General features: G+C 41.4%; 3 protein-coding genes across 4 annotated transcripts; 2 read left to right on the top strand and 1 right to left on the bottom strand.

The window, feature by feature from the left end:
* The first annotated feature begins 954 nt into the window (after window positions 1-954).
* LOC107193322 (flotillin-1) lies at window positions 955-4,851 on the top strand. Of its 2 annotated transcripts, XM_015582726.1 has the most exons (11): window positions 955-1,161; window positions 1,518-1,593; window positions 1,700-1,790; window positions 2,112-2,255; window positions 2,350-2,469; window positions 2,727-2,735; window positions 3,080-3,295; window positions 3,380-3,567; window positions 3,654-3,864; window positions 4,139-4,303; window positions 4,386-4,851. In XM_015582726.1, the coding sequence occupies exons 1-11, from the start codon at window positions 1,110-1,112 to the stop codon at window positions 4,404-4,406; spliced, it is 1,293 nt and encodes a 430-aa protein (XP_015438212.1). In that variant the 5' UTR covers window positions 955-1,109; the 3' UTR covers window positions 4,407-4,851. The 2 variants fall into 2 exon arrangements, with proteins under 2 accessions (XP_015438212.1, XP_015438213.1); XM_015582727.1 differs by lacking the exon at window positions 2,727-2,735.
* A 908-nt stretch (window positions 4,852-5,759) lies between these two features.
* LOC107193323 (ADP,ATP carrier protein-like) lies at window positions 5,760-7,075 on the top strand. Its single transcript, XM_015582728.1, has 4 exons — window positions 5,760-5,913; window positions 6,130-6,388; window positions 6,447-6,678; window positions 6,745-7,075. The coding sequence occupies exons 1-4, from the start codon at window positions 5,760-5,762 to the stop codon at window positions 7,024-7,026; spliced, it is 927 nt and encodes a 308-aa protein (XP_015438214.1). The 3' UTR covers window positions 7,027-7,075.
* Window positions 7,076-7,298: 223 nt separating this feature from the next.
* On the bottom strand, window positions 7,299-8,595 carry LOC107193324 (uncharacterized protein CG1161). Its single transcript, XM_015582729.1, has 5 exons — window positions 8,344-8,595; window positions 8,151-8,272; window positions 7,958-8,072; window positions 7,759-7,899; window positions 7,299-7,641 (listed from the first exon to the last, which is right to left on the bottom strand). Exons 1-5 carry the CDS (start codon window positions 8,401-8,403, stop codon window positions 7,492-7,494), a joined length of 588 nt encoding a protein of 195 aa, XP_015438215.1. The 5' UTR covers window positions 8,404-8,595; the 3' UTR covers window positions 7,299-7,491.
* Between the last annotated feature and the right edge of the window lie 12,233 nt (window positions 8,596-20,828).

The following is a 20,828-nucleotide window of genomic DNA, read 5'->3' as shown; positions in this document are numbered from 1 at the left end:
CTAAGTCAACCACAGACATTACAAATTAACGTCTTGTCTATGGTATGACACTTGATGAAATATTCTAATAAGTATCAACCAACTCCAATTCCTTCTCTTAACTATACATAGCATATATCACGGCGTATATAATAAATTGCGCAGTCTCATGATAGGGCTAAAGTCGAGACCAAAGGACAGAAGTAGAATTTGCAGAAACTGCCATGGTTGCTAGGATTATTATCTAATTTGTTTACGGGAACTAGAGATGGCGTGCAAAATCACTAACGGTGATTTATCACAGTGATCGCCAAATCACGATCGTGCAGTCTTCAAAACTTCATAAACGTTTCATAAGTCTGTCGCCGAAATTTTGGTTACCGGTGGCATGCGATAGACGTGTGTAATAATTTGCAGTAGTCCTTTGCCGTATTCGATCTTAAGAGTTCTACGAGCAACAACGAGAAAGGATCAGGGTAGCTTTGGAGAAACGTTGTCAAAAACATCAGAGGCGCCATCTAACCAAAATAATATACTATTAATTGGCGAATAGCTTTTGAGTTTTTTAATAGATGGCGGACTAAGTAATTTTTTTATCACGCAAAGTGTATATTAAAGATCTGTATAAGGCAGGTTGAACCATGATTGTATCAAAACCTAAGTCGAATTTACAATACCCTAAACTGAAACCCCCTTTTGTTACCAAAATCATTATCTGCAAGAACATATGTCGGTTGTTCTATGGAATAAATTCATCAAAGTTGGATGAGTCGAATAAATTCGTGAAACGTTTCAGCAGTTCAATCATTTCGAATAAACATAAACACCTTCAGTGTCCAGAACTCAATTGGGTCGGTTGGTTGAAAAAAATTGCAAAAAGTGTGGAAATCCCTACTATCGGGTGGGGGCCTGATTTAAATTAGGTGAATAATTACTGTGGACGTGGCAGCAGCTTCCATTTCGGCGCCAGCTAATTTCATTGCGGGATATTGTAAACTCAGCATAAGCTTTGATACGATCGCGTAGAATGACATCATAGCGACGTCAATTGACTGTAGAGGATTACGCCGAAATTCGATATCCCTTGAAACTTCTTGCAGTTACTATTGTTTTTCTTTACACTTGCGATCATGAGTTGTGGATTCGTTACTTGCGGCCCAAACGAGGCTCTTGTAGTTTCAGGTAATGGTTTACATACGATTTTTTTAGCAAAGTGTTTGCTTAACTCGTGCTTCGACTGAACCGACGGTGGAAGGAGTGCCGTGTCAATTAATTGATTTGTACCATTTAGACCGGGAATGAGTGGAATAGTTAATTACACGTTATGTGTCATCAAATACTTTTCACTAATTTCATACTCGCATTAACAAATCTCATTCTTTCATAGTTCCAACGTCCGTTTATTACATAAAACTTATTTTTCGAACATAAATATAAGATGCCAACTAAGGATCGTTCGCTTTAACTCACCACGATACCATATTCAGTTCTTTCTCCATCGATTTGTGTGCCACTTATTTTCAAATCGTCTCTTTAAGGATGCTGCTACAGCAAACCGCTTTTAGTACCTGGTGGCCGGGTATTTGTATGGCCTATTGTCCAGCAAGTACAAAAGTAAGTGTAATGTATTCATTACAAAATTAATATTTTGAGTTTTCACGAACAAATGTTTTATTTCGACATTTGTTTCTATTTAATGTAAATTGTGTTTTTCTTTTAGAATTTCATTAAACACTATGACTTTACAAGTAGAAAGTCCTACGGTGTATACATCTCAGGGAGTACCAATATCTGTGACAGGAATTGCACAGGTAATAAATAAAATTAACATTTAAGAAGTATCCAGTTTGAGGATCCGCATAAAATTTCAAAATTTTAACTTTACTTTGATATTTATTTTCCTACTTTCTTTTAGAGTCTGCTTTTCCATGATTTTTTTGTTTACTCATAGTTGACCTGATTAAATGATATCTTTAAGTAGAATTGTCAGGTAGATGTTTCTTATATGATTTAATTTTTATTTGAAGCTGTTTCTTCATGAAGTCAAAGGAGGGTTCTAAGATTTAGAGTAATACATAAGTCCAGAAAGAAATGCATAAATATAATGATAATATTTATTCATATATTGAAAGGTCAAGATACAGGGACAAAATGAAGAAATGCTTTCCACTGCGTGTGAACAGTTTCTAGGGAAATCTGAAGAAGAAATTCATGGTATTGCTCTTGTTACATTAGAAGGACATCAACGAGCAATAATGGGAAGCATGACTGTGGAGGTATAGTAAACCTACCATTGAATTGGCTTAATTGATCTATTAAGAACGAATCCATATTGACCCCATTTTACTTTGTGCAATTTGTGTGCTGTAGGAAATATACAAAGATCGTAAAAAGTTCAGCAAGAAAGTCTTTGAAGTAGCCAGCAGTGATCTAGTCAACATGGGCATCACCGTTGTGTCCTACACGTTGAAAGATATCCGAGACGAGGAAGTAAGTCACAGTTTTTCAATCGAGGGATCAATATTTTCTATCCAACAATGAAGGAAGAATTTTGCATGGAATGATGCAACAAATGAAAATTCCAGAATATTTGATTCTAAACTCTGCTTATTCAATAGTTACATAGCATTGAATGTCCCCCTTTAACTGGTTGTATATTTATATGTAATCCTTATTAATATTAGTTATTTGTAGTCCAATCTTGTATTTAGTAAATATGGAATACATTTTTGTTCTGCTACTTGCAGGGGGCAAAGGTACGTGCAAATTAGGTTTTATCACTGCATATAATGCCAATGCACCGCTATTTGGACAATATTAGCAGAAACCTTTTAACATAGAAACGATAAGGGACTTAGCAGATATTTCATGTGCTTGCTTTAACGGTAGCACAAATTTATATTACACATTCGCAAATGTGTGTCGTTTACGTATGTATACGTATGTGATACCTACCATTATATGCCGCGCCTTTGTGTTTAATTCAGGCTGTACCGAAATTAAGTGCTGACATCAGTGTTATCATTTGAACGGCTCAGTGGTAACATTACAGTAATTATTAATTACTGTATTGTACTTGATGTTCACCATTTATTTATAGGGATATCTGAAAGCTCTCGGAATGGCACGAACTGCTGAAGTTAAACGAGACGCGAGGATCGGAGAAGCGGAAGCTCGCAGAGATGCTCAGATTCGCGAGGCCATCGCTGAAGAACAACGAATGGCTGCGCGTTTCCTTAATAATGCCGATATCGCTAAAGCGCAACGTGATTTTGAATTGAAGAAAGCCGCTTATGACGTCGAAGTCCAAACTAAAGTAAGTTCATTGTTTTTTTTTTTTTTTCAATTTAATCGAAGAAACATTAACAGATGTTTATCGCGTATTGTGTATGACTTTTAGAAAGCGGAAGCAGAGATGGCGTTCGAATTACAAGCTGCGAAAACCAAGCAAAGAATCATGGAGGAGCAAATGCAGGTGAAGGTGGTAGAACGCGGACAAGAGATCGCGGTACAAGAACAGGAAATGTTACGACGTGAAAAAGAATTAGATGCTACTGTACGGCGTCCAGCTGATGCAGAAAAATACAGGTATTTTATGTAGATTTATGTAAGAATTTAGAAAATTCATGAAACACAAGTTCTTAAAAGTACAATACTAATAACTACATTTACAGATTGGAAAAGCTAGCCGAAGCTAATAAATTGCGGCAAATAATGGAAGCTGAGGCAGAAGCAGAAGCTATAAAAATTCGAGGTGAAGCAGAAGCTTTCGCTATTGAAGCAAAGGCTAAGGCTGAAGCAGAACAAATGGCGAAGAAGGCTGCGGCTTGGAATGAATACCAGAGTGCCGCTATGATAGATATGATGCTCGACACTATTCCGAAGGTAATTACAATACTAGACTTTAGTTTTCCTTCTCACATACAGAATTTTAACGACTGTAGGAGAATTAATATAAAAACAGTAAATTTTATTAGAGTTCCTATTTAACTGTGTCTTCTAAATTCACATGTGGACACCTCGTGATTCAATTCTATTCGTTCGCTTTTCAACGAACGAGACCGGCACGAAGAAGCTTGAAAATTTCATTCCATTTATTTCTGTACTCAAGTGTAGTTACGTAACGTGAGTATTTACGTACACGCATGATATTGTCCAGGTTGCCGCTGAAGTCGCAGCGCCGTTATCACAAGCAAAGAAAATAACGATGGTTTCTAGTGGAACTGGAACCGTTGGAGCAGAAAAATTAACAGAGGAAGTTTTCAATATTGTGACACGAGTACCGCAGCTGGTTAAAAATTTAACAGGCGTGGATATTGCAAAGGTAAGATTAGAGGATATTAATACGTACACATTTGTATTAACGGAAGGAAATCTAATGGTAATGTTTTTTTCCCCCGTTTCAGTCCATTCATGCTGCTGCATAAGCAGGGTGTATTACAGTTTCTGAATACTTCCTGACCACCAGTCGGTACTTGTACGAAATATATAACGAGTCTTTGATATACACATTTATTTTGAATATGCTGTTGCATATTAGAGTCACATTATTATTTTTATCTTGATGACGTTTCGTTGCCTAACGAATTCGGTACTTTCACTGCCATTTACTTGAACGTAATGATAAATCAATTTCGATTTGTGCCAACTTTGAAGAAACATTGAAACTGTGAGTAAATTCGAATTGGTATACATGCTCGAAAGTAGATTACAAATACCGAATACATTCGCACAAGATTCATATTTCATATTCTATTCGAATACTAGTTTAATTTAGTTGATTCAAACAATAGGTACACCTGTGTACAAGCAAACCTGAGTTACAGAGGCAGTGAACGTATAATTTAATTAACCAAGATTATGTGTACCAGTTGTAATAGAATATTATTTATGTTTTGATATAATTTATATATTCATATTGAGATTTTATTTTTTATTAACAGATCTTTTTAAATTAATATTTTATGCACGTAGAAGAGAATAGAAGAAAAAAAAATATGAAAATATATCTTTTTGAATCTCATATTGACCAATGATGGTCCAGTTTTGTCCATGCGTATAATGAACTTTGCCACTATGTGCCGAAACATTCCTCCAAATATGCTGTACGTACCTTCCGATTATATCGATATAATTACTGGGTATGAGCGTTTTAGAAAAAGAAGTGCTGTATCTAACACTTGTTCGTTCAATGTGGTTCAATGTTAAGTATCTATGTCTAGTCCTCGGAGTTTAAATATCTTTACATAAATCTTTAGTTACACCCTCCAATACTCGAAGATGCATTAATATATTTTGCGTCGATTTTAGCTAGAATTTACTGTGATCTTACACACACTTTGTACGAAAGCAAAAACAATATTCATAGTTCTTGAAACACCGTTTGAGAGCTTTGACGAATAAATTTGTATGACCAATTTAACCGCCTTAAATGGATGAGAAAGATTCGATTTTATGTAAAGCGACTAAATGTTAATATCAAGATTTGTCGTGTACTAATTTACCCACCCTATTTTTATAAGTAAACAATGAAAACAGAAAACAGTAGAATTCGCAATCTAAACCGTCATAAGGGGGCTCGTGTCAAACGTAGGTTACCGATTCGTATTAAATTTTCTTCAACGTATTCGAACTGTACTTTACGAAGAAATAAACAACGTGCTATTTTTAAAGTTACATTATGTTTTTTAATTCGAGACCATTTCATGTTTCTATGTTACAATTCATTTCAAAAGATAACGTTCCTTGAATATTTGTTACCGTGTCTCGTGACGTATAAAATGGACACGTATAGGTCATTTTTAGTAGACTTTTTAGCTGGCGGGATATCTGCAGCCGTTTCAAAAACTGCAGTCGCACCCTTAGAGAGGGTGAAGCTGTTGCTTCAAGTACAAGCTACTTCAAAGCAAATACCTCCGGAACAACGGTACAAGGGTATGTCATTAACCACAGTATTAAACATTGTAAAACACAATAAAAACTTTGGTGAAGTTGAATATAGTTTTTATGTTATTTTTAATAATCCAGTAAAACGTTCAGCCCAGAATATACTTCCATAAAATTTAGTTGACAGAAATGTGAATCTCTACACGGCGTTTGCAGTTTAATAATAAGTATTTGTATCTATTCATATAATTTCAATACTATTAGGTATGATGGATGCATTTGTACGTATACCTAAAGAAACTGGTTTCCTCAGTTTCTGGAGAGGCAATCTAGCGAATGTAATACGGTATTTTCCAACTCAAGCATTGAACTTTGCGTTCAAAGACAAATTCAAAGCTTTATTTTTGGAAGGTGTACCGAAAGATGCATTCTGGAAACAGTTTGCTGGAAGTTTAGCATCTGGTGGAGCTGCTGGGGCAACATCTCTGTTATTTGTTTATCCACTTGATTTTGCTCGTACAAGGTATCACGTACACTCGTATTTAACGTTAAACGGTATGATAACGAATTTACTGTAACAGATTAGCCGCGGACATTGGCAAAGCAGATAAAAGAGAATTCAAAGGTTTGGGTGATTGTCTAGCAAAAGTTTACAAGACGGACGGCTTTACCGGTTTATATCGAGGCTTCAGTGTCAGCGTTCAAGGGATCATTATTTACAGAGCAGCATATTTTGGTTTTTACGACACTTCTAAGGGCTTGCTCCCCGATCCAAAGAACACTCCGTTGTACATTACCTTTCTAATTGCACAGGTAAACGATCGATCTGTGAACAATTCGCAAGTGACACTGGATATATTTCTATGGAATGTTTTGTAGGTAGTAACAACAGTGGCTGGAATCATTTCATATCCTTTCGATACAGTTAGACGACGTATGATGATGCAATCAGGACTTAGTAAAAGCGAGATGCTGTACAAAAATACATTGGATTGCTGGGTAAAAACGGCGAAAACCGAAGGAGTCGGGGCTTTTTTCAAAGGTTCTCTTTCGAACATTCTTAGAGGTACCGGCGGAGCATTAGTTTTAACATTGTATGATTCAATTAAATATGCAATCGACGAACAATTAACCGGAAAAAAATCGCATCCGCCAAACTAGTTCTTTAACCTAATTTAAAATATGAAAATGATTTATAAAGTCAAATTAAAATTCAATTAAACATCGATTTTCTTGTAAATTGAATTTAGATTCACATATATATGAAAAGCATGTTCCTACAACAGTTCGCGAGGAACACATCATAAGATGTTTCAATTTATTTTTAAGAAAAATGTTTCATAATAAATATATATACAATTACCAATAAAAATAAGACACTTTTAATACTTTATCCTTTCGTACATTAGATATGATAAATGTTATGAATATTAGGTGACTCGATTTGCTGGCATTCATAAATAAATTGATTTTTATTTAGCAGTGACACTAAATTCTCATACTTAGGTAGAAGAAACTGACAAAAATAATTATATACAAGACCATAAATGCTCTCAAATAAATGTCACAGCTTTTATATTCTCATGCATCATGTTTTATCCATTTTAGGATCTAGAATTGTACAGTTTAATTAAGCATGGTATGTCGATCGTAAATATTACGTCTTTGTTCGCGGACTTGGCGTTTCCATTTATCTTGTTGGTGACCAACACGGTTTAAAACATTACCTCTTTCACCCATAGGGTGAGATGTTCCGGGAGTTATCGATGTGTCATCCTATCAAAATTAAAATAATTTACATAATATAAAGATTATACCGAATCACAGAAAATTTTTCCTAATTGTATAAACATTAAAAAACATTTCTGTGCAATATAAATCATATCGACATACCTCTTCGTTATTGTGTTCATGGTAGCCAATGTTTGCAGAGGCCTTATGAATTCTTTTATTTAATAATGGGTCCAAACAAATTAAAAACAGCATATAGATTACTAACAGGGATATAACCCAAATAACAAGTATCACCACTATCTGTAAATAAATAACGATTACTTTACAATTCTTCATTGAAAAAGAATCAAAGACTCACTTTAATAATAGTGGTATTTCTATTTTCGTATTTGCAGTCACATCGCGAACAATATATTTCCTCTTTGCCTTTCAACTGATCCCCTACTCGTGCTAATACAACACCTTCGCAGTTACTGGGGATTAAAATGTAAATAAAATTATACTGTATCCAATTTATTCTAACACATGCAACAGATGTGAGTTTCAATTACCATTGAGAAGGTGGAACATTTATGATGTACGATTTTCGTTCTAATGACGATTGCGATGTTGCATTCACCACGGAGGCAAGACTGGGACAAATGCATTTACATCGTTTGTCGTCGTATTGCGCCTGAAATTATTCATACAGATTACATATGTGTTAAAATTCAAGCTAGTTTACTCATTAACTGGTATTTTAACCTCAGACTGTGATAAACATGTCAGTGTGATCGCTGTTACAAGGAAAATGTGTTTCAACATTATTTTGTTAAGCCTCTCATCCAGCAGGTATTTCTCTTTTGTCAGTCAGATCTTTCTAACTTTTCAGCACAAACGTATCCACGAATAAAACAATTACTGCAATTCCATATTTACTTCGTACAACGTACAACTCTCCCGAACTGTCAAACGTTACGAACTATTACGATCTGCGACCTCCGTGTTGCCAATATCAAGTCCTGTACCCAGTCTGTGGAAGAGCCTCCCCTTTACGGTAAGTTCGTTGGAAGATAAAAAAGGGATCTATTTTATCTTCTGGCAATGAGTCACGAAGTAACTCCTGGTGGTGACATCTTTTAACAATACTGCGATACTAATTTGCTAGTAGCTTGAGAGTTTCGCCATAGATAGCACCAGATGTATCCAGAAGCAAATTTTCGTTTCTTTATGGAATAATTTACGAAAATTGGAACTAAGTAGATGCTTATTAGTTCAATTACAGATTTTACTTTATTACTAATAAAATAAAACATTCTTAAGTATCCATTTCTTGTGAATACATTTTTTTACCGAACGTATTATTGTTAGTGGAACGTACGTGCAAGCGTATAGAAGTTCTAAAAGGGTGTAATGATAAATGGTGTCACGATTGAATAGAGTTGTATTTTAAATTAATATTCGAACCATCGCACGATCTCCGCGCATGATTTTCGAAAACTCCATGTCACAAAGATAAATGTAAAAGAGGAAGGAAGAAGAGAAAAATAAAAAAGGGAATGAAGTAGAGGAGGTATGGGAGCGGGAGGACGAGGAGGTGGAAGCTAGCGTGAATATTTTTACCCAAGCCTGTTAACTACACTCTGTTATTTTATCTCACGTACACCGTTTTTCCACCACTACCACACCGTTACGCGGGAATATAAGTTTTAAGGCGTGTTTTGATAGCGTCAGGGTGTGTCAGCCGGAGCTTCCTACCTAATGGATCACTTCTTCGTTTATTCGTTCATACTTTTCAAGTGTATGACCCCATGATACCTACAGTATCTTCAATACTCTCTTCTTTACAAGATTTAACAATAATTATTAGCTTACCACTGGACATTTTCATTTATCATACTTCGATCACTAAACCGTGGTATACTGTCTCTATTGCCAGTGCATTATTAAGAAAAGAAAAGAAACCCTTTACCCACCTGTGTTACCAGTTTATAGCCAATTAGCGTCCGGTGATTATTTTTTACCAAACTCCTCGATGACAAAACGGTAACGATCGTAGTCTTACCATCCTCCCTTCCGTGTAAAAGGTGTGGAAAAGAGGTTAGGATGAAAGTGGCTCGCCGCGGACGCGTATTTACGTGAAACAATATTTTTGTTGGCCTTTAAAAAGGCGGCGACAGAGCGCTACCCTTCGTCGTTCCTCTTCCCGTATCGTTCAACTACACCGCGCGAAGAAGATACGCGAGGACACTGTCAGTCGTCGACTTCGTATCCCCTCTGTCTTCGACACCGGTATAAACTCCGCGTTAGTATTAACTAATAGATGGAAAAGAGAATTAAGTAGTAGAATTGTTTTCGAGAAGACAGCCATAGACAGAAGAAGTGTTTCCACTTCAGCCCCTTTAACTGCAAAGATCAACAGCGCCCAATAAACGTGTTAACCATCGTCGCCATTGTAAACCGCGGATGTTTCAGCAAACGCATAATTTTGGTCAGCAATCCTCCTGGACGGAAACAAGTGGCTCTTGCACTAGCTAGAAGAAAAAAAATTGAATTTTGCCCCCACCCCTCTTCCAATAATAATGCATAAAAATCACGATTAGGAAAGACGTTTTATTTCTCAGGAAAATTCTTTTTCACTACGTTTTCCAGGTTACGAGAAGCCGTAAATAGAGGAACGTCCACGATCAAGACATATTATAAAATATAATATGTATATATATATCAATTCTGGCAAAGATAACAAAATTTGTTATCTTGCTCGTGCGGTTCGCCACTCCAAATCCAACTGGTTGAAAGGTCTTAGCCGTCTAATGACCGTCGATGAATCCCACGTTCACCGGAATGAATGGAAACAGTACGAGAGACGAGCTTGAATGAACCGACGTGCACGATGGTCCACTACGAGCCACCGGGTATTGTTTTGGTTATTTTGGCAAACCTAACACAACATCACATGTTGTTTAACAAAATAATTGATTTTGTCGCCCAGTCTTTGAACCATGGTATGTATGTGCTCCTCTCCGCCTTCCTCTTCCCCCGACCCCTAAAACCACATTCGTCTCTCTCACTCTCTCTCATTCTTTCGTTTCTCTTTCACTCACTGTCTTTCGACTCCTATGCGCCGTGGCGCAAGGCTCGCGTGCCAGATAGTTGACTACTTAGGCGGCGTACAAAAACAAATTATTCGATCGAGTTTGTTTATCCCCCTCCCGTTCGACGTCCCAAATGGATTAACGACGCGGGTTCTCATTGTCGCTGTTCACTGACGTCCATGGTATGCACGTACCGCCATCTATGTTTACATGTAAACACGGGTGCAATACGCAGACGAGCCGCCATCTATGTTTACATGTAAACACGGGTGCAATACGCAGACGAACCGCCATCTATGTTTACATGTAAACACGGGTGCAATACGCAGACGTACCGCCATCTATGTTTACATGTAAACACGGGTGCAATACGCAGACGCACCGGTCGATCATATTTTAGAGAACGGGAACTTGATTAACTCGCGAATTCGATTTTCTCAAAATGCTATTTCTGTATTTCAGTTCCGAGACAGCACATGACGCCTTGAAGACGCCTATTTTAGGTCTAACGCGTCTTTAAGCCGTCCTCAAGGCGTCATTGGGCTTCATGGTTGTCACTCGTGATCAACGAAAGAAGGAATCGTTGTTAACGATGACTGCGTCGAATCGCGACTAGTTTTCGAGATCCGTGCTTTCGCTTGATTCGACTTCCCAGCTGATCGGACTCTCTCGGAAACCCGTCGCGCGTACCGTTCACGTAGTCGGCGTGTATCTACACGTAGAGGGAGAGCCGCAAGAACGGACGTTGTTATTACAGATGCCACTCGTTCGGGGATACTGGCGTATATTTCAGGCACAAAGAAGCTGGAAGAGCGAGGCCTAATTTTCGTTGATCGTGTGGGTTCACGGTTTTTCGAAATACGAGTCGCGGGAAGAAACTGCAATACCGACGCGCGGCCGACGGTCGTGAAAGGAATCGACAATTCCATCCAGATCGTGCATAAGCGGCACAACGGTCCCGTGTTATCAGGACGCGCGCGAATTCGAATTGCGTTTATTCAATTATCTCAATAATTATTCCAATAGGAAGTGAATAAACATAGTAGGGGGCTCCGAATTGTTAATCTCGAAGTACGAACCGTCGAAGCTTCAACAAACTTTTCAACAGAGTTCTTATGGCAGTCTTACGACTTCTTACCGGAAGTATAATCTGTTCTATTCACAAAACCTATAAATGCTAACTAAAATTATTATAATGATGCTGTATTCACTAGAGAGTCAGGGTCGAACCACCTTAATGACTGTGATCGTCAACGGGTCGTCGATGACCCGACCACAGGAGAAGCCCATTAAAAACAAAGACAAGTGTATAACCAAATTTCAATCACGTGCCAATTTCCTACATTTAATTGTAATGTCGAAACTATGCGAACGATCCAACAGTAAATTGCAACGCGTACCAAAGACACGATGCAAAGGCGATGACACGGAACCACGGCATCGAGTGCCACTTTCCTCGGACACGGACAAAATCCAGAGAAAAGTAATAATCGCGGGGAAGGGGGATGTTTTCTTTCCGCGACGGACGAAATGGACCTGGTGGCGCGCGGAGCATCTTTCGACAAAGAGAAACGAAGAAGTGGACGGGAACGGTGACAGAAAGGGGGAGGGGGAGTGGAGAGTTGGAGTGTGACAGAAAGCGGGAGAAGAGTGAGAAAAAAGGGGTGGAGGGGAAGTAGAAGAGAGAAAAACGAAGTGGGCCGAAAGAGAGGGTACAAGAAAGGGGACGAGATAAGGAGGGAGGGCAGAAGAGGAGGAAGGGAATTTGTGCTGAAATAACATTGGATGACTGCGGTATTGTCAACCCCCTAACTCGCGCGCCTCCCCGTGTCTATCTTTCTCTCTCTTTCCCCGTCGCATTCCCTATCGTCTTTCTCCTTCTGTTCCATGAAATCGTATCCTTCTTCCCCCTGGACCTATCCTAGCTCCGGCTCGGTTTAGGCAGCAGAATGTAGGTGCTCCCGTAGAGAGAACAGACGGAGCCTGGCCAGGAGGGATGAAACAACACCCCGTTCCCGCCGTTTCATCCCTCTCCCTTTATCCGACACAGCCAGCTCTTCTCCTTGTCTCTCTCTGTCTTTTGCTCACGTCCCTTGCGCTGTCTCCTGATCCGTTCCCTAAATGCGGCCAATAAAAACAACACCGCCACCGCCGCCACGAGAGCCGGCAGGAAAGAAGATCGAGGATGCCGGTGAATTATAAAAATAACAGTGCGAAACGATCGAACAATTGGCCGATTCACAGTGGCCGTCTCTCGTTTCTGTGGCTCTCGTGGAAAAATCCCCCCATTCACCGGACGTGTGACAACTGATTCTACCCGCCTACCTTCCACCACGACCCGATGTTTGTCTTTTTATTGTCGAACGACCTGGCGAAAATTACGGGAACGAGCGTTGAATAAATAATCGGGGAACGCTTGTGGAACCCTGGCCGCTGCTCACCCAATATGGCGGACGGTCGGCAGCGATCCTCGATGTTCGTAATCCTTTTGCTAATGAACACTAATGAACTGAATTTCTCGACCTAAATGAAGATGATACAAGATTAATTTTATGTATCAATTTTGTTGTATCCTTTCAACTTTTAACGGAACACGTAAAAAACAACCAGGTGTTCACGGAAGGTGTTAAATAGAGGTTGATGTCATTCGCGTCCCAGAATTTCTCGCCTACTTTCACCTCTTTCTTTCCACGGGGCATTCCTAAAATTTTCTCCCGGTTTTCGCGGCATCCTACCCGTCCCTTCCCTCCTGTACCCTTCTTCGCCCCTCCGCCCTATTCGTTCGTTCGCGGTGCACGCGGGTACACGCCGAACGCCTACCCGTCCCGGCGTGAAGTCAAAGAGAGATAAAATCTATAAATATGTGGGAGGCGCACGCGACCCATTCCAGTGTTTGTTCAACCAGGAATAACCTCCCCGTTTCTTCATCGTGCGCCGAACCCCGAGAAGAGGCTGGTTTTGTGGCTTGACGCAAGCCTAATCCGGGGTGATGCTTCGTTAACCACCTCCGGCAGAACCGCTTGCCCGGAATCACCTCGTTCTACTTATTGCCCTGGAGCGCACCTCGTGAAATTGACGTGAAGATTTGTTAAAAATTACGGGATTTGTCGAACGTTGGTAAATGGATGTGAATATTGAATTATGATTATTCCCAACAACATATCTAAACTACATACACGACCTGCTAAACGTTGAAACGCTGAGTATCTCATGAAAATCGAGAAAACTAAAATTTCGCGAATTTTGAATTTTCGTCGAGAACAACCCAAAAGACAAGGGAATACTTATTCTCATGAAGATCCAATGAAGTTACGAAATTTTTGCCAGCTTTTCTGGAAAAAACGACCACCGTGGCGCCCTCTCGAACAGTTGAAAGCATCCTTCGCTGTTTCCCTTAGCGTGTTCCGCCATCTTGAATATTGATCTTCACATCCGATATTATTGTGCCCGTAGAATTTGATCAGTTTCAATTCCAACACGTAGTCTGCTGGATAGCTTCTCTGGTTCACGGAACATTGTGGAAAATCAAGCAATTTGTCGGGTTCGCGAGTGTCGGACGGGAAGTTTCTCCGTTGGGGTTCGTTCCGCCGCCGGCAAAAGTTAGTTGGATAGACGCGCGAGCCGACCGAGGCAGACGGGAATTAGTTAGCGGTAAACACACCTCATCAATCTTCCTCGAACGTCGTCGTTCTCTTCATCATCGTGCCATCCGACGATCTAAAATACCCGCGACACGTGTCTCCATTAAAGCGCCCGGCGGTTGCTTGCTAGGAACTCCGAGTGGCACGTCACCTTCTCCCCCCTCCCAGCCCCTCTACGGGCCGAATCATCGTTTATACCAGGAACCTATCGCGACGACGCTGAAAATACATTTTTTGTCTTTCAGGAAGGACCTGCGGAACCGGTGACCGGATTTCCGCGCCTCTTTCGGGGAACGAAATTTTCGTGTCTGGCTTGGACGATCGGATACTACTTTCTTACGAACGACTTCTACCGAAACGTAAACTACCGGTATTATACCGGTATTTTCGTTTGTATACCGACGAGCAAACTCGGCTTCCACTAGAGGAAAAGTAACGTAGTGAAAGGGCCTTCTACCACTTGGTATTGGTTCCAAATACACTAAAATAAATGTTAAATTGAACATTAATTTGGCATAAATTTCAATAAGTCCCGATACCAAATTTTAGGAGGCCCTTCTTCAATGCCACTTTTTTGTGGGACACGCTTAATTTCGTGTCGCCAAGGTTAGGCATCCGAACCAAACCGTCGCGACGGAATGAACCGAGGATCCTTTCCGTTTTCAGCAACCCTGAAGGAGTTGTGAGGCGCCCGTTGAAAGCATAGGTGGGCCGACGCGAGAGAAAGGTCCGCCATTCCCCGACACCTGGCAACAGCCAATGGTAGGATAAAGCAGAGAGGAGAGGGAGAGAGAGAAAGAGCTTTTGGTCCTCGAACGCCACACCCTTCCGTTCTGACCACATATCGACCGAGTCTCTCTCACGGCTTGGGGCTCCGCTTTTCCCTGTACTAATTGTAAGTACGCGCATGTGTGAATACCGTAGTTCCCATCACACACGCGCGCACTCTCTCCCTCTCTTTCTCTTGAGTCTGGTTTCGGTTCGAATCGCGACTCGTAGAACCGGTTAGGTTTCATTTTCTTTCGTTTCGAACGGGTGTGGTTCTTGACAGCAATCGAAAACTTGCTCCACGAATCACGTTCCCTGCGATCGATAAATAATTCGTATCTTTTTCTTCTGGGAAGTCATTCTGTTGGTCTTTTAAGTCTGGGTCCAACAGCACCCACTACAATAATTTGAAAGTGGTCTCAGTCAGGACGACATTAACCATTTGCGGTCATATGTCGAGTTTGACTCGATACATTCAGTTTAAATACTGGAATACTCCGTACTATTCGAATCGTTCGAATACTCCGTACTATTCGAATTATTCGAATACTTCGTACTCTTCGAGATACTTTCGAGACACCAAAAATCGAAATACTTCAACGGCCCCCCGAGGAATCCCTATTTAAGCGGGGGCGTACGAGAAAAGGTTTCTTTCTCTCCCTTCGAGAGGAGGAACAACACGACAACCGGTCCCGTGACGGAGGAGGGCGAAGGATACGGGGAGTGTGAAAAATAATTTCCTGCCGCTGATATGTGGCGGATCGGACGAGTAGAAAAGTCCTGGGCGGCCCGGAGAGGGTGGGGTGGGGGATATCAAAATATTATTCGAGGGTTGCCTAGGGTGGCTCAGCGTTTCTCGCTGCATATAGGAACCGTGCTGAAGCTAAAGTGGACGGTTATTGTCCTCGATCTGGCCGCAGGAGCTGGCACAGTCATATATACATCCTCGTGGCGGTACACGAATTTCGTATTTACCGCGCCAAGTTAATCCATCGGGAGGATTTTATTGACCAGGATCGTGGTCACAATAGAGGGTATGATTCATTGACTGTTTCGAGGAAATGGGATTTAATTAACCCTTTATGCAACCAATAATGTATGTATAGTGGGTAGCAAAATAATTCGTTCACCCTGTACAACAGAACAACTATTTTAAAAATCGACCAAGTGACGTTTAGCTTGGCTTTGCAACCTTTCCTGTCGTTTAATGACGTCACGCAGTAAAACGTCCAGTTAATACAAACTCCTCTCGATTATTGTCTGGCTTGTTCTACACGATTACTGTCCAGGCGTTATCCCCACCACTGGGGAGGGGGGCGTGGAACCTCTCAAGCGCAAACTATGTTGCTCCTCCGATTTTTTTGTCTGAAGCATTTCTCCCTATACGATTATTGTTCTGACGCGGACACAAGTTTTGGACGATAATCGAGATGAGACTGTATATAGAGATCAGAGGGTTAATACACACGATTCAGGGTGGTTTCAAGGCCATTCTGGCGAACGTAACACGGCGTTCAGGGTGGAACGGGGTTACGACGGACCCGTGCAGCCCGGTTCGAATGTTATTCCATGCGACAGAGATTGCTTCTTCAGGTAACACGCCACCGCCGTACCGGCTACGGAACCGTGCGCGTTAGAGGGAGTTCGTCAAATATGTATGCGGATAAACATGGAGGAGGGAGAAGGTTGACAGAAATAATATCCGCAGGTGAAGGCGATCGCACCTGTCCGCTGGGATACCGAAGGAATTTTTTGGACCACCCCGAGGGGGAGGTACGATCGACCGGTTTCGATGATCCTCGCGCAACTTGACGCCCCTTGAGCGCGACTGAATGCTGAAGACTGCGCAAAGATTCTCCGGTTAGCTATGGAAATTTTGTCAATGTGACTTTTAGAAGCCTGACGTTAGATCGCAAATAGGTCACCGGTGCTCATTTATTGAGTAGATACAGTCAGATTACGATGTATCTGTTGTATTGCGTTACAATGTAGTGTCATCGAAGTGTCTCTAGCAGGGTTGCACAGAATTTTTTTATAATATCATTCTAAGCTTTAAACAGTTACGTAACAATATTAAACAATTGTATGCCAAATATTCACACACTCAAGATAAAGTGTAACTCTATTGTAAACATTGGAATTTCCACGTTTAAATGATAAAAAATGAACGAAATACATTTTTTTTTTTACTCTTTATCCAGATAATGAATTTGCATAAACTCTCGCAGTCTATTCATAAGTGTTCGTTTGGTAATCAGTAAAATATGTATCCAGCCCTGTGATATCTTCGCACGGGTCAGAATTGACCTAGCCACCGGACGAAGCGAATCTCCGTCTCACGTAAACCGTGTATTAATCCAAGAAACTAAAATACACAAGAAAATACCATAATAAACCCAAGAACGTTTCTTTCATCGGGAATCGGGGTAACAAAGAAACGAATCAATCCGAAACCGGGCCACAAAAGGAAGAAGCGATTCGAGGAACCCGCGCGGAAAAGTCCCCGCACAATTACACGAATTATCCACACAACGATTCATCGGGCATCGAAATCCGTTGACCTGTTTACACAGAAACCAACGTTCACGGGTGCTCCGTCCTCGGCACAATAGGGGAATCGAGCTCGTGTCGCGTTCCACCGCGTCGAATCGGGCAAATCCGACGAAGGAATTTCTCTTTTCGCGTTCTCGGTGCAAGGGAAATCACTCTGGTACAGGTAGCGACGCCTTAGTATATTCTCTGAATCAATTCGAAATAGACCTTTTCGCCTCAGATTACATTGTTGCTAAGGAAAAACTTGTTCCAATTCACCCCCCGAGTGCCCTATTTCCGGGTCGGACAATATTTTTGTTACACCTTGTATAATAAAAGAATTACAACAAATAATCTGAAATGTACCTTCATTAAGATATCAAAGATAGCCTCGATGAATTCTTCGACGGAATCCGGTCCGCCCCCCCCCCCAACCCTTCGGCGAGATCCGTCAACCAGCATCGAAATAACGAAACATATTTCGTTCACGAAACGTCGAGAATTCTACGGTGACCCGTGTGCGTTCCGTCGCGGTTCATTTGCTCGTCTAGCTGAGTGCTGCCTCGTTCCGTGGCTTCCCTTCCGCGCTGACACGATGCAGCTTGCACTTGGACGTCGCGTCACCCTCCCGAAGACCAGTCGTCGACCATTAAATCGTTTTCTTCGTGGCATGACAGCCCGCGACTCCGCATAGTTCGCCGTTCGGCGGAGCCTCGAATGGGACCTACCAACGTGATTGTACACACCCACGAGCAAACTCGGCTTCCGTTAGGGTAAAAATTTCACGTAGGGAAAAGGCTTTCTACCATTTGAATTCGGATGTTTCTGAAATTTCCGCCAAAGTACCATGTATTTTAACATTTATTCCAGTACTTGAAATAAATTCACCAAACGATACGAGGATCTTCTTTTTCTTTTAGTGGAAGCCGAGTTTGCTTGTGGGTGTACACCATTCATTCATTCATTAAATAATAATGAATACAAATAAATAATACAATCTACGTATAACGCTCGTCTTTTTTCAGTTTCTCTTTGCATCCTGCGATGTTCTATGCGTGTGTAAGAGAGAAAAATAAAAAAAGTGGTCTAGAATAGGCAACTCTCCTCTACATACGGTTCACAGACAGACAGGTATGTTCGGTGCCGTCGACGACGTTAACAACTGCCGTGACTGTACTCGCCCCCGCGTCGATGCGGACGATTTTCATAAATTTGGCGCCGGCTAAGCTGCAACAACAGCGCCGCGTATGAATTAAGAGACAGTGGAGGGGGGGGGGGAGGATACACCGCTTGGATAAACATCTCGAATTAGGCACCCGAATTCTTTACCGTACCCGCGCGTTTGCACGCTCGCGCTTTACGACTTCGGTGTGTGTTTCTCTCGGCCGTGATACATGTGTGGATCCGTACGACGGGCGGTTAGCGTCGCGGCAATGTTGCGGTAATGGACGGGATATTTTACAGCCGAGGGATTCCGAACCGATGCGCCCGGGGGATTAGGGCTGATCCTTAACTGCGCTCGTTCTCTGTGGCCGTGAAAAAAAAAAAAGAAACGTGCGCGGGGCTGATTAATTGCGCGGTGGTTCGACAAATATTAACGAAGGGAAGACAAACGACGACGGGGTGGGTTTAATGTAATCCTTCGTTGATAATACGTGCTAACGTCTTACGTTTCTACTAACGATATTTCTTACAGTCTTTTGCGAGAATCTGCAGAGTGCCTTGAGCTTCGACCGTCTTAACACTTTGCAGCGGGGATTTTACAATTAAAAAGGATGCCTAGTTGCGCGAATATTTTTTATATTTTGAAATATTGTTTTATTTTTAGTAGTTTTACGAGTTAAAGGTGGTTTGGATAATCACCTGAAACGATCGAAAGTTAAAGTAACCATTACACTTGCCTCTATTTCTATCTATTGTTCATTGGAAGCATAGACGAAGAGAATGACAGCCATTGGGATCGAATGTTTCATTTGTGACACGCGAGAGTGGACAGACTCCTCTCGATTATCGTCCAAAACTCGGATCCGCGCCGGGACAATGATCATATAGGGGGAAATGCTTCAGATTCTCGTGAATTCGTTTTTTTCCCGCAGCCCGAGCCTTGGTTACAAAAACGGAGGGGCAACGATCAAACAACAAATCCCCAATGGTGGGGATAACGCCTTGACAATAATCGTGTAGAACAAGCCGGACAATAATCGAGAGGAGTCTGTACATCTCTGGATAGTTAGAAGTTTGAAAGGAGGGTGAAAGACCACCATCGTGGATGATCCAATTGAATGATCCATATCCATTTAGGATCACGACAATACGTAGCAAATGCAGCAAGGTCTCGAATCGGCGAGTGTATCGGCGGCCGTTCCGGTGGTCCGCTCGTGGAATCCGCGCGATCTTTGCCCCGATGAAAAGGATCGAGAAATCCCGAGGGCATTATGTTCCGTGACGTGAACGTCAGACCGTGATTTCTCGGTCATTTCATCGTTCCTTCACAATGGGAATCTCGTCTGCGATCCAATATCGAGACACCTGTGCCCGATGATGGCCATTCTTGGGCCGTTCGATTCTTTCGAAAGATTCGGGTCGATTCGATCGTATTCACGTGCTGGAATTGGGCGATCTAGGAAACCACGAGATCTTGGAAAACGTTACCTATTACAGAACTGAACTTTCTTGGAGGATCGTTGAAGTGTATATTAATTTTCGAAGCAATTAGGTACATGCAAAAAGGCAGAATTGAAACAGCAACTGACTAAATTGTTTTTTATTGGGGTTTTCGAAGCTTATGTAATTACAAGAACTCCATTAAAATTTAACAAGATCATTTTCTAACGAATTCTAATAAAACCCCGATGAGAGGCTACAAATTTTCAAGTGACTTCTTGCGTTCGCGAATTTCACCGAAAAACCACATGATTTTCAATAATATCCGCGGCTGTTGGATTAAATATAAGCCCCGACGTATATATTTTTCGCGAGGGGCAAAAGCAGCGGGACGAGTCGCCTCGGTGGAAAGCGGATCAGGGCAATATATTTGCCGGGAAAGAGGAAAATACGTAAACGAGTGGGGTAGGACCTGCGCGTCGACGGCAGCGTAAATAGAGCCATGTGAAATTGTCCGCTGTTCGAGGAATCGAGAGTGCATCCGATGTGCAAATCGGTTTAACGAGAGATCCCCACCATCGACGTTGCCCCCCTCCCCCTCTAGAATACC

The sequence above is a fragment of the Dufourea novaeangliae genome, unplaced genomic scaffold, assembly GCF_001272555.1.
Source record: "Dufourea novaeangliae isolate 0120121106 unplaced genomic scaffold, ASM127255v1 scaffold7, whole genome shotgun sequence".
Lineage (NCBI taxonomy): Eukaryota > Metazoa > Arthropoda > Insecta > Hymenoptera > Halictidae > Dufourea > Dufourea novaeangliae.
The sequence above is the reverse complement of the archived record's forward strand: the minus strand, read 5'-3'. Positions and strand labels throughout refer to the sequence as shown.